General features: G+C 44.3%; 1 protein-coding gene across 1 annotated transcript in view; it reads right to left on the bottom strand.

Moving 5' to 3' along the window:
• Positions 1-9,885, bottom strand: part of LOC311339145 (calcium-dependent secretion activator 1-like) — a gene marked incomplete at its 3' end in the record, with an annotated part of 64,933 nt that extends 55,048 nt beyond the window's left edge. Inside the window, exon 1 of the mRNA XM_084464517.1 lies at positions 9,263-9,885. Within this exon, the coding sequence (XP_084320643.1) occupies positions 9,263-9,604 (342 nt within the window). The 5' untranslated portion in view covers positions 9,605-9,885. The remainder of the gene's footprint in view (positions 1-9,262) is intronic.
• Positions 9,886-13,831: the final 3,946 nt, after the last annotated feature.

The raw sequence follows: 13,831 nt of genomic DNA, 5'->3' as shown, positions 1-13,831 counted from the left end.
CAGACTATAAACTAGAAACACATTCAAACAAGTCACAAAGCAGTCCTGTTAGTGTGCGGTATCCACCTAGCTTTTAAACCGTGACACGTGTTGTTGTTAAGTGACAGAGTTTCTTCCTTAGGTGCAAATCTGCCCCACTGTCACTAAACACAAAATATTTTAAGAGATGAAAGCAGCATGACGCTCAAATGAATCGTATGAATGGGTGTAGCGACAGGAGAGATTTGTTCAGTGGCTCGTTTAAGTGTTCTTTTGGACAATGAAAGTCTACAGCCCTTAAGGGTCTAGCGGCTGTTAGCTAGACAGACAATACTATTGGTTAATATAAAGATAAACAGAAGAAAATAAAAACTGAAATATCCATTCAACCTAGCTCTAACTCAATACACCTACAGCCACCTTCAGATTAACACTGGCAATAAAATAACCACCTATATATTTAGTTATCTGTAGACGGCTGGGAACAAACAGTACTACAGTTACAGTACAACCCTAAGTAAGAATACAAAATAATGGTAAAAGAAACATTTAATGTAATTAAATATAAAATCATTTCAAGGATTATTATTAATTATATCTTTCAAAACATTTAGCTGTGCTTCAAATGGGCTATTTCACCTCTCAGCACATCTATTGGTTGTAACAGCACACATGATGAATGGATCTGCCAGCCAGTCCAAAGCAATTAATGTATTATAAGGGTTATCCACACGCCTTGCCGCCATCTGAATAAACACCCCGGGGGTACTTCAGAGTGCTGACGGGTACCTTGGGTAAATACCCCATAATGCCCACACAATGGCCTTTCATCAAGACATCACACAAAGAGCGTGCAGTTGTGCACACGCTCAAATCAGCTGGACACACAAATGCATTTGTTCGACACCAAAACATGGTTTCAAAAAGAAGCCAGGTGGTGCGTTGAAAGTGGCACGCATACACGCACAACAAACCAACCGGCCATCAACAGGCAGAGTTGGCTTCACGTGACCAGTGTTAATCTTGTGGTCACATTTAGAACCTCTGTTTCTGCCCTAGGCTCTCTATTGTCAACTGGTTCACCTGGTCCTGGCTACTGGTTCACCTGGTCCTGGCTATGGTGGGGTGGTCCTGGCTATGGTGGGGTGGTCCTGGTGGGCTGGTCCTGGCTACGGTGGGGTGGTCCTGGCTATGGTGGGGTGGTCCTGGCTATGGTGAGATGGTCCTGGTGGGCTGGTCCTGGCTACGGTGGGGTGGTCCTGGCTACGGTGGGGTGGTCCTGGCTATCGTGGGGTGGTCCTGGCTATCGTGGGGGGGGGGGGTCCTGGCTAAGATCAGGTGTTCATGGCTACGATGGGGTGGTTGTGGCTACCTTGGGGTGTTGATTGCATTTATATAGCGCTGTTCAAGGTACCCAACGCGCTTTACACAGTGAGTTGTGCGTATGTGTGTGTATGTGTGTGTAGGGGGGTTACGCCATATCATGGGGTATTCATTGCTACAGTGGGGTCTTTGCTGTGGGTGGCTGGTGCCTATGGGGGAGTATTCACGGCTACGGTGGGTTGATGGTTGCTACGGTTCTGTGTTCCTGTTGGGGGGTGTGTGTGTGTGTGGCTATAGTCATGTGTTGCTGGCTATGGTATGGTGTCCGCGGCCACAGTAGGACGGCTGTTGCTAGGACGGTGTGTCTATGGCGGGGTGTGCTCTGGTGTCCTCCATGGCTACAGCGGGCTGTTTGTGTCTATGGCGGGGTGTGCTCTGGTGTCCTCCATGGCTACAGCGGGCTGTTTGTGTCTATGGCGGGGTGTGCTCTGGTGTCCTCCATGGCTACAGCGGGCTGTTTGTGTCTATGGCGGGGTGTGCTCTGGTGTCCTCCATGGCTACAGCGGGCTGTTTGTGTCTATGGCGGGGTGTGCTCTGGTGTCCTCCATGGCTACAGCGGGCTGTTTGTGTCTATGGCGGGGTGTGCTCTGGTGTCCTCCATGGCTACAGCGGGCTGTTTGTGTCTATGGCGGGGTGTGCTCTGGTGTCCTCCATGGCTACAGCGGGCTGTTTGTGTCTATGGCGGGGTGTGCTCTGGTGTCCTCCATGGCTACAGCGGGCTGTTTGTGTCTATGGCGGGGTGTGCTCTGGTGTCCTTCCTGGCCAGGGCAGGATGCGGGGAAGTCATTGCAATTATGCGTGCCAACTGATGAACTTGAACGCTGACAGATAGAGGATAACTAGCTGACTGTGCATTGGCAACCGCTGTCTGATGCATTACTTTCATTAACTGTGTCCACCCCTCCCCCCACACACACACACACACACACACACACACACACACACACACACCCTGTCCTTCCGTCTGTCCAAACATCTCTCTCTGTTGCCCTTGATGGGTTTCGGGATAAGAAATTGTCCATGGTGGATAGTTTCAAAAATTCAATGAGATTGCATAGTTGGAAGACCTATAGTTGGGCAAGCAGAGAAAATTATTTACAAAAGCATTATATGTAATTGGTAGACATTCTGAGCAACCAACACTACGGTATATGTAGGCTACAAGCATGTGTAAATTGGGCCCGTGAAGCCCTTGAGACATTTGATTCATTGTGACTTAAGTTGCTCTTCTCTTAGTCTGCTCTCTGTTTCCTTTCATTTATACCATTTTGTTTAGTGCTAACTATTGACTTTACAACTACTTATTGATATGTTTATTGCATACTTGAGTAGCTTTCTTTCACTGTGGTTTTACTTATTTGCTAACTATTGCAACTATCTGTACCCATTGAAGTAGAATCCCAGTTTCTGTAAGATTCCTACCTTTCTCCTAAAAGATCTTTGTTCTCCATGTCTGTATTCTGAGATTGACATGTTTGAGCTGAAGATGAGGCAAAGTACCTCGTAAGGTCCTAATATTTGACCTGCTAACAACGGATGCTAAAACTCTAATACTCAAACTAGTTGAGAGGCATCTCATTACAGTGAATCTATATTCACTTTATTTTACATTATATATTTTAATATGATACAATTGCATCTGGCTGGTTGTGGCCGTTTGTAATAGCTGGTAAATTGACTGCACATTATGTGAGTATATTTTATGCATATGTGACAGATATTCCTCCACACACCCCATTCCTCTGTTTCTTAATTAATCCCTTAAGAAGAATGTGTCTATGTTTATTTTGCCATAAGAGCAACTAGACCTTTGTTCTGTGAGTTCATTTTCTGCACAGTTGCTTTTAATTAAAAGTCTACAGAAGGCATATTTATAAAGGTTTATGACTGTAGTATCTGCCAGGTCTCACTGTAATTGCATATCAGAAGTGTGTTGTTAGAAAACAAGCCACCAGAGTACATGGAGGGTGGAGTAAGTTTGTCTTTTGCATGAAAATACTTGAGATTGACCAATGACCAATGCAGAAAACAGCACCCCACAAGTTTGAATCAATAAAAAAAATATTTACACTCATTTACACTCTCAGTAATTGGTTGTATTGCTAGTGTTAAGCTTGTTTTTTTTATTATTATTTTATATATATGATATGTGTTATTATATTATATGTGTAATTATATGGGTTGAATATTAAAATATTCAACACACAAACCTAATGCAAAATAATGGCTTATAGGTATGACGATAATTAATTTGAAATTATTTGATGGCGTTGGCTACGGTCGGAGAGACGGGATGTATGACACCAGACAGGATGGACGCCATCTGTCTTTTCCAAAGTGGCCATCAATCACTCACACATATAATACGGTCCAGCAGATTTCAACAATAAACTAAAGTGGCCAGACAGGTAGCTGGGCAGAACCACGCCTGCTATTCTGCACCGTGTTTCCACTGCGATGGAGCTCACTCTGGACAAGGACAGCAATTCAAGATTTTCATTCCACATCGCCTCACAAAGCATTTGTGCCTTGATTCAAATACTTCCCCTTCATTTAGTCTATCCTACTCGTTTTCCCCATGAGATTGTTCCTCCAGATCTCTGAAGATCCTGGGACGATTTCAGCAATTATCATTGTCTCTGTTCATCTTCAAAATATAATCTAGGAGAAGCAGTGCTGGCTGCTGGCCAGGGAGGACAAGAGGGGGACAGGAGAGGACAGGAGGGGGACAGGAGAGGACAAGAGGGGGACAGGAGAGGACAGGAGGGGACAGGAGAGGACAGGAGAGGACAGGAGAGGACAGGAGGGGACAGGAGAGGACAGGACAGGAGAGGACAGGACAGGACAGGAGAGGACAGGACAGGACAGGACAGGAGGGGACAGGAGAGGACAGGAGAGGACAGGAGAGGACAGGACAGGACAGGACAGGAGAGGACAGGAGAGGACAGGAGGGGACAGGAGAGGACAGGACAGGACAGGACAGGAGAGGACAGGAGAGGACAGGACAGGACAGGAGAGGACAGGAGAGGACAGGAGAGGACAGGAGGGGACAGGAGAGGACAGGAGAGGACAGGAGAGACCAGGAGGGGACAGGAGAGGACAGGAGAGGACAGGAGAGACCAGGAGGGGACAGGAGAGGACAGGACAGGACAGGACAGGAGAGGACAGGAGAGGACAGGAGAGGACAGGAGAGACCAGGAGGGGACAGGAGAGACCAGGAGAGGACAGGAGAGACCAGGAGAGGACAGGAGGGGACAGGAGAGGACAGGAGAGACCAGGAGGGGACAGGAGAGACCAGGAGGGGACAGGAGAGACCAGGAGGGGACAGGAGAGACCAGGAGGGGACAGGAGAGGACAGGAGAGGACAGGAGGGGACAGGAGAGGACAGGAGGGGACAGGAGAGACCAGGAGGGGACAGGAGAGGACAGGAGAGGACAGGAGGGGACAGGAGAGGACAGGAGAGGACAGGGGAGACCAGGAGGGGACAGGGATGTGCGATGAAAGGGTATCGCTGGAGCCAGCAGCAGCACCGTTCACCTTTGACCTCATGTAAATACTCGTTCAATATTAAATAGATTACATTAATCAGTAGTCAAATTAAAACAATATGATCCTCTTCCAGCACTTTCTTCCCATTCTTATTTAATTTTGCTCCATTTCACGTCAAGGAATGGTCCCTTTTTTGCCTTCTATATGTTGTATGATGATGTATGTCTATATTTTTAAGTGATGTTTATATAACTATGGCTTGAATGGTAAAGCAAGGCATTACAACCATGAGGGTGGGGGGGGGGGGTTGATTCCACACCCATGCTATGAAATGGACACGCTGTTGGACAGTTTGGATAAACACAGCCACCGAATGGCATATTATACATAAGAGTCAAGTCAAGCTATTTCATTTGTATTTTTTCATTTTAAAAGTCAATATACAGTAGATTTCAGTATTGACATTTGTGTTCAAATCTTCAACCTATTCATTATGACCTATATACCAGGCATGGATTTATTTCAGTCGGTTCATTGTGGACAGTTCCTCTACCTTCATTTTCAGCTCACTAGACTCTTCCTCTGCTGTTTAGTTTAATGTGAATATGTGAAGCTCTGCCAAAAAAGCCTATCCTCTAAAGCTCTAACCTTGGCTCTGGGCCTCTTTCTCCATATACCTAAAAATATGATGGGGTTTTCGATAATACTCTTCGATTTTCCTAATGTTTTAATCTCCTATAAGGATGTTTCCATGTATCTTACAAATGGGGGTGACTATACTGGCCATGTCTCGGTAGCTGCTCTGATTACGCTTTTCCAACATCAAATATTGAATCATAGAGCAAAGTATTTGTTTTTAAGAGTAACAAGATCCAAGACAACTCAGAAAAAGGATCAATCAATGATAAGAACATAAAAACAATAGCGTTCTCGTCTAAACTAAACCTTATGTGACCTTGCCAAATGAATGAATACCTTGAGATACAAATGTTCCACATGAAAACATGTCGTTGCTCTCTTGACCTTGAAGAAAACAAAATGGCTGAAACTAAAGCTCTCAAACCCGTATGACAAATTATGATGCTATAACTTAAGGTTGCATTCGAAAAGATTTCCCTTTCATTCTCTTTGACGGCAGCTTTTGCAATAAGCAGACATTTTACCCAAAGATACAAACAGTGTCTCCAACGACACTGACAAGTTACTAACATTCATAATACTGCGGATGCAAGCACTTTCAGTGGGCCATAAGCTCAAGCACCAGTGTGTTACCTCGTTCGGCGATATACTGTCTTAACAGTTAGTAACTGGCTTTTACATGAAAATCTTCTTTAACCTAAAATCATACTTTTTCCCATTGTGCTTATCCTATCGCCATTACAACCCAGCAAGCATTTTATAAAAACAGAAACCAGGATGTGGTTTTTGAGCAGGGTCAGGCAGGGAATTGAAACTCAAATCAGTTTCCTTGCCACTAAGAGGAAAGTGAGCGCATGCACTCGTGTTCTTGGGATATTGTGTTACGCTTTGACCACCAGCGAGCAGGTTTACAGACCTGTTATTTCTTATAAAGATAGCCCTTTTCGCAATTGCAACCCAGGCTTTTCTAGCCAGGTTCCACCGTCTTCACGAGCAAATCCAACTCATCATAGCACTGCTCTTGGTGGTGCATCAACACCTACGGACATTCACCTCTATCCCTTCTGGCGCTATATATGCTTATAATGGAGCCTGCTGTATACTTAAAGGACAATTCCAGTATTTAGCACATTGAGCCCCCCTTCTGGGTTGTCTAGGATGAAATAGTGGTATTTGTTGACACCGAAATCTCGACTATTGGTCCTGTCTCAGGTATTTGGCTCATTTCAAATCGCCCCTGCCTGCTTCAGAATGGCTGGCTATGGGCATTCACAAACCTGTCCAGTTCAAGCCCTACTGTTGAGACGTAGAATAGAGCGAAAAGACTACAACCAAACGTAAACAGCCCTCCTTTGTGTTTCCAGTTCCGGTCTGGTTTCCGTTTCAATGGGATTTACAAAATGCCAAATAAAACACAACATAAACTGTATTTCGCTACGATACTTGATTTGGAACATCAACACCATTAACCATTCGGTGAGTTGCACATAGCCAACCCGTAGCCAGCCATTCTGAAGCAGGCAGGGGCGATTAGAATTGAGCCAAATACCTGAGACAGGACAAATAGTCAAAATTTTGGTGTCAACCGCTCTATTTCATCCTAGACAACCCAGAAAGGGGTGCTAAATACCTGAATTGTCCTTTAACATACTGAAGAACACACACAGTGAATATCACATGCATAATTGTAATCATCTTTTTAAATGTTATGTCCACCATGATTCAGGATCTATAATTCAGAATTCAAGCCTATATGTTACGTTTAGTAATTCAAGTGTTATTTATTTATGTAGTTAAATAATGGGTAGTTAACACCACTGCCACAGGTCATTTCAGTAGCCCACATGTTCACGTTGACCATAATTAAATAGTTCTGTCTTGATAACATCTATACAACGAATCAATAAAAATACCTACTATAATTTAACAGCCCTGCCAGTTATTTGTCAGTGCAGAATGAACCCATATATCATAGATAGAGGCAAAATCCATTATGGTCAGACTTTAACAAGAAGAGATATTTAGTAATCGCATGGACACATGAACATATATTTGTAAAGCTGTTGATGTAGGCCTGGTTGTGGAGACATTTGTATGGGGTTTGTAAATAACTAAAAGTATTTATTTGTATGTAACTTGTAAAGAAATTATATGAAAACACTTGAACAAGCAATATGAATGAGACATATGACATGAATGACAAAAAGCAACCTCTTCACATTAATGGAGTTAACGCCAGAGATCCTCTCAAGTGGCTTCAGGTGTGTTTTACATTAAAGAAAGACAGATTTAGACATCAACCTATAAGAATGTAAGCAAACACAACAAACGATTATGTCTGTGTGGCTACATCTGCATGAGTCAGCAAAAATAATCCAAAATGTATTTTCTCTCTCTAGCCAACATATGAGGAGACATTATTTTACCACTGTGTCAAAAAATCCATTACAACAAATCAAGTAAAAAAGAGATAATGACTTTTATCATCTTTATTGTCCATTTCATATACAATGACCCTATTGCAATAGATGAGTATGGGACTCTCATCAACATGGCACTGCTATAAACACAGTTCAAAGTAACGCTGAGCTAAAGCATCTAACCAATCACATTCAAGTATTTTGAATTTGGTTTTGCATAGTCCGATGTCACCATTTAACACATAATATTTCAGTCTATTTTATTCATGCAAAACACAACCCGTACTATAATTTCGACCTTGGAACAAGCATTATGTCTCCATTGCTCTCCTGGAAGTAAACACACCAAACAATCCTGTCATCATCAAGTGTCAGTGCAGAAGGCAACAGCATGGATCGGTCCGCTGTTTGATACTGCAGATAGCCCAACGTGTTCGTTGTGTGTGTGTCCGCCTGGAACCACACACACACACACACACACACACACACACACACACACACACACACACACACACACACACACACACACACACAAGGGCAACATGTCCCAAAATGCTATTGACCACCACAGGGGCTATCCGGACGAATCTGGGCCTTGTGCTTTTCAGTCACTTCAAACTGCTTTGTTCCTTCCCAGCATCATTTAAAAACACATTCAACCGGACCATCAACCCAATTAAAGTAAACTACCAAAATTGTTTTCCCCTGGTGCAGTCATTTTCCCGGTCACTGTCGAAAGACTAGGGCCTAGACTAGTCTCTCATTGAGTTTGCTTAAAAGCCCACCCCCCTTCCTACAGTCAATGTGCATCATAATAAGTCACCTTGGAAGAGCACATTGAGGGGCTAGATGGTGGCTTATCCCCTCAGAGGAGAGAGCTAGGGCTGCTGCTGCTGCTGCTGCCGCCTCTTGAATGAAGCGGAGGACTAGGAATCATCAAGGGCGACGGCACCTTGATCCAAATGGCTGGCCGTCTCCAGCCGGACGCCTTATCAATGGGTGCTGAGGCTGGGCTCTGTAATTGGTTCAACTTGTGTTTGTGTCATTACGTTCAGTCAATGCAGTAGGCCCCACTATCTCTGCTCTCACCACAGGGGGGCTTCGAAAATTGCCTTCTTGTGCTCGTATTATGGAGCGTTTGATTAAATCTTTTTTTCATGGTTGGTGTTGATTTCGAAAGACAATCACTATTTTCTTTAATTTGTGAATGTGCTGCATGTGCGCTAGTATAGGCCTACTGGCCTTAACAGCGACACGGTGGCGGAGGCTTATGTAGGTCATCAATGACAGCGTCTGCCGTGCGAAAGGGGGACGGTGTGTCAGCGTGGCGTTATGAAGATACTACATCTTACCTTCTGCTGTCGCCTCGCCATGTCGGTGGGCTGCTTGGCGTTGAAGGGATACGCGACGCATCGCATCACAAACACATAGAGTTGGAGCTTCTTCTTACGCTCCTCTTCCTCCCGCTGCAGCTTCTCCACCTCCTCCTTCTCCTGCTCGCTGGCGGCCGAGGGGCTCGGGCTGGTCGGGCGGGCGCTAGTGCGACTGCTGCTGGGTGCCAGCCCGCCGGAGCTCTCGCTGGTCCGGCTGGGGGAAATGCGGGATCCGCCTGCCTGAGGTGCCGAAACCTCTTTGCTGCTCTCCTCTTCCACTATCCCATCGGATTCCTCCTCACTGGACGATGGATCCAACATTTTGTTGCCTCACAGACGATGCTTCTCTTTACAGCTTTTCTTTAATCTACTAATCGGTCAATCAAAACAAACCAAAAAATCAAAGGCTGTGATCTGACAAGGTCTCAGTGTCCAAACAGCATCGATATAAACTATGACTATGGAAGTCGGAATAAATTTGTGAAAGAGCTGATCTGAGTGCTCGTAGCAGAGATGCAGTCAGCTGCACGGATGTAGTGCTCGTAGCGGGCTGGGATAGCGTACTGCACGCAGAGCCTTCTCCGCCTGCGCCGAGTCGACTCGTCGATGCTTACGTATTTGGGATCTTTTACTCGCCAGTCACCGCAGCAGATGCAAGAGGGGAGGTGGGGGATAGAGGAGGCGAGGTTGAATAGAAGAGAGAGTGAGAGGGGGAGGGGGGTATGATATAGAGTGGGGGGAGAAGGAGGGTGAGAGAGAGATAGAGGGAGAGGTTTTTTTTTTTTTTTCGTATTATTATTATTATTGTTGAGCAAACGATGGCCTCTTCCTGCTTGGCTAGGACTGGCTAGTACGGGAGCTGGCTGTGGTCCTGAAGCTGAACACACAACAAAACGGTCCATCAGAGAAATGTTGCCGCTACAGTCGATGCTGATGCATTGCTACATCTAAGATGGCTGCCGAACAACTCAATGGATTTGTCAATGAAAAGAGAATTGTATTTGTTAAGGATGGATCTAAAACGTCTGCTGTTTATTTAGAGTGTAAATATACAGCTTCTCGATCTACCCCACCCCCCACCTCCAGCCCTCCTCTGCCCTTGGGTGGGGTTGTACTTACATTCTGTTGTATGTTTCAGTAGGCTTCAGGATTTGCATTGCTGTGGAAGCAAGGACGTGTGACTGAGTGAATTTTAATTGAAGGAAGTTGAGTATACCATGTTATTTTACATGTGTAGGCCTAACAATATAGCCGACCCAGTGGTTCTCAATAGTGACAATAAAAAAAATAAAAATTACCCAGTCAATCAAACAGTGACCTACAGAGTAGATTACCAGGGTGAAAGGTCGATACAAGATCAGAATTATGTTATGTGCATTTTACCGTAATACCTTGGTCATCTCCTCTTGTCTTTAAAAAAATGTGCTGTGTAACATTAGTGTTCATCAAAGCCATATCATTTATCATATTAGTATCTGATAGTCAATTACTTGAAATAGTAAAGTTAAGAGGTCTCACACTTAGAATAGCCTAATATAGAGTGCGGAAGTCAAGATCAAGATATTTGTTTATTTATGTCAGTGCATAAAAGGGGTGGCGCCATTATTTTTGAAAAGTATCCATTCACCGAAATCATGAATTTCGGTGAATTCCTGCATGTGAGCCGTGAGAAACCGAGACGTCAGCACGTGGGCGGAGGCTGGGCCCAGGGTAAACAAACCACAGTGGCCTTCCTTCAACTCAAGCCCTGTGATCGTATGTGACAGCGCCTGCCCAGATGACCCTCCTACCAACCCACCCACACACACACACACACACACCCTGCAACACCTTCCTTCCATGTATACCTCCTCCTCCTCTTTGCTGGACACACTCTTTCTGTTTTGACCATGCATTCTCCTCCCCCTCCACATTTCCAACCACCCATTGTAATGCCACCCTCCAGCTAGAGAACCCCCCCCCCAAGCTGGTGGAGAGCCCCCCTTGCACACACACACACACACACACGTACCGTACACACACACACACACACACACACCTCCTGGCTGCGATACAGGCCAATTTAGTTAGTCTGCCCCCGACAAGCACCTCCTCCTCCTCCTCCTCCTGCTCCTCCTCGGAGCTCCTCCCACGACGTGCTGCTCCCCAGGGACACTTCTAGCACTAACCTCTTCAGCCAACTCTCCCAGCCTCCTCCACATTAATAATTGACTGATGTTCTCTCGCTGCCTCAGACTGAAGACTCAGACGCAGACTTTTGCGGACACAATTCAACTTGATGCACTCAGCATTTTGGATTGTTTTAATTATTTCTGTGTTATTTTATTTAGAATGTTGATGTAGAAAATCTTTTTTTGGCGTAGGTTCAAACATGTTTTTGGGGGAAAATGTTTCCCTATTTTTCCTCACTTTTCAGTCATGTGATCAACAATCACATGACCTTTCCAGCGGGTGACATTTAGCTTGATGGATGACGTCGACTGAATGATTTTTGTGTCAGTTCAGTATCTGTAGATTACTTTTCTCCATTGAGATTTTATTGAATTACAATAACAACATAGATGTTTCATCCTGACCATGGTTTTCACCAAACCGCAAGCTGTCATGGGCCTACAGCATGTGCTTTTTTTAGTCTGTAGGCCATTCTCAAACAGAGGGTTAGGAGAAAGGTGTGTCTAAATAAAGCTAATGCATGTACACAGCCTCTCTGGAGTTAGCCTGGGAGCTCTTTGAAATATTAAAATGCTGCGAGTGCTTTAATCTGAGAGTGATGTAATAGGGTCAGTGTTAGCAGCGTGGCTACTATAGCATAGCTACAGAGCAAACGCTCATCAGCAGTTGATGAAACAAACAGCATATATTCAATGCAGCATATATTTGTGTACAGCATCTGTGTGATCTCGGGTGATTTGTTTTCTATAGTTGCCTATAAAATGCTGATTTGGATTAATCCTCTACTATGGATGTTCCAGGAAGTAAGTCATGTACATGGATGAATACAAACTGTACACCGTGTCTGTACTTCAATGCTCATTCCATTAACCATCATAAGTATGCATTATTCAATTTGAACCACATGTCAATTACCTTTCTGAAATAATCTTGTTTTCCCCTTAGTATGGATGTCCCCATTTGATCAATGGGGACAGATACGTCATTCAGACCATTTGCTTTCTGTTCATGTTGATGTTACCTAATGTTATTCACACTGGTGCAACATAACAAACAGATGATTTATGAAAAGATATATCACAACAAGGCACAATAAGACTAGCCCTTATCCTAGACCAGGGGTGTCAAACCTACGGCCCGCGGGCCTAATCCGGCCCGCAGTGTAATTTAATCCGGCCCGCCAGATAATATCTAATGTCTATCAGAACTGGCCCGCCGGCATATCGCATTTCAGCGTTAACGCACTGACACGCGTCTTGGTGCGGTAACCCTGCCGTGTCAACTCCGACAGATCGCCCTCCCCCCCCCGTCAACAACTCCGGCCCGCGACTTGGTCCAAGACTTCAATTTTGGCCCACTGTACAGTTTGAGTTTGACACCCCTGTCCTAGACAAATGGACTGGGTTAACATCTGATGTCAGGAAAAGTTATATGTTTGATGTTTTTCACCAAGGATATTAAAAAATAACTTGATTTGCTTGCGGAATTTGAGTCATTAGTTCAATACATGATGAAAAAAAGGATGATACCAAAAGTAATACAATATTAAAAATAAATACAAAAAATTATTATGACTATGATTCAATCTCGTGATTGTCAGAACCAGAAGATGATCTGTCACTGTGTGTGTGTGTGTGTGTGTGTGTGTGTGTGTGTGTGTGTGTGTGTGTGTGTGTGTGTGTGTGTGTGTGTGTGTGTGTGTGTGTGTGTGTGTGTGTGTGTGTGCGAGCGCACATGTTAAAAATATAATCAAATTGTTTTTAATTAACAAGATAATGGAATATTGAATTGTTCATGCAGCAAACCCCCAAAAAACCCATTCAGCTTTCCAACGGCCATTAGTTTAAACTCTCAGCCATTACGCCCGCGGCTGAAGTCCTTTGAGTAAAAATAAAACAAAATGGTTTTCTCTGTCGATGCTTCACTTCCTCCTTTGCACAGCGATGTTTGAAGGACATCAACAAACCTGCTTTCTGCTCATTCTCTCACACATTTTAAGATAGTAATGTAGGAAATAAGTAAGGAAGGAAATGGTGCCAAAAATGAATTCATCAATAATGCAAAGACTGACTGAAATATCTCTCTCTCTCTCTCTCTCTCTTTTCTCTCTCTCACTTTCTCTTACTCTTTTTTTTACTTTGGCACAATCCTCAGGCAACCAAGTGCATCTTCTTCTAAAAGACAGGATCCAGCCGGAGACATGTGTGTAGTATACCTCGCCAGAACTCTCCTGCGGCGAACAACTTCTGGGAACGAAGAGTAATAACTGTGGAAAAAAAATTTAGTTTATGATTGCCCATGGCCCAGAATAACCACATAAAGACATTTTTTGGTTTCATTCCAAGGCAACCAAATGAAGTGATTTCCAGCCATTCC

This window comes from Micromesistius poutassou (assembly GCF_964030765.1).
Source record: "Micromesistius poutassou genome assembly, chromosome: 2".
NCBI lineage: Eukaryota > Metazoa > Chordata > Actinopteri > Gadiformes > Gadidae > Micromesistius > Micromesistius poutassou.
The sequence above is the reverse complement of the archived record's forward strand: the minus strand, read 5'-3'. Positions and strand labels throughout refer to the sequence as shown.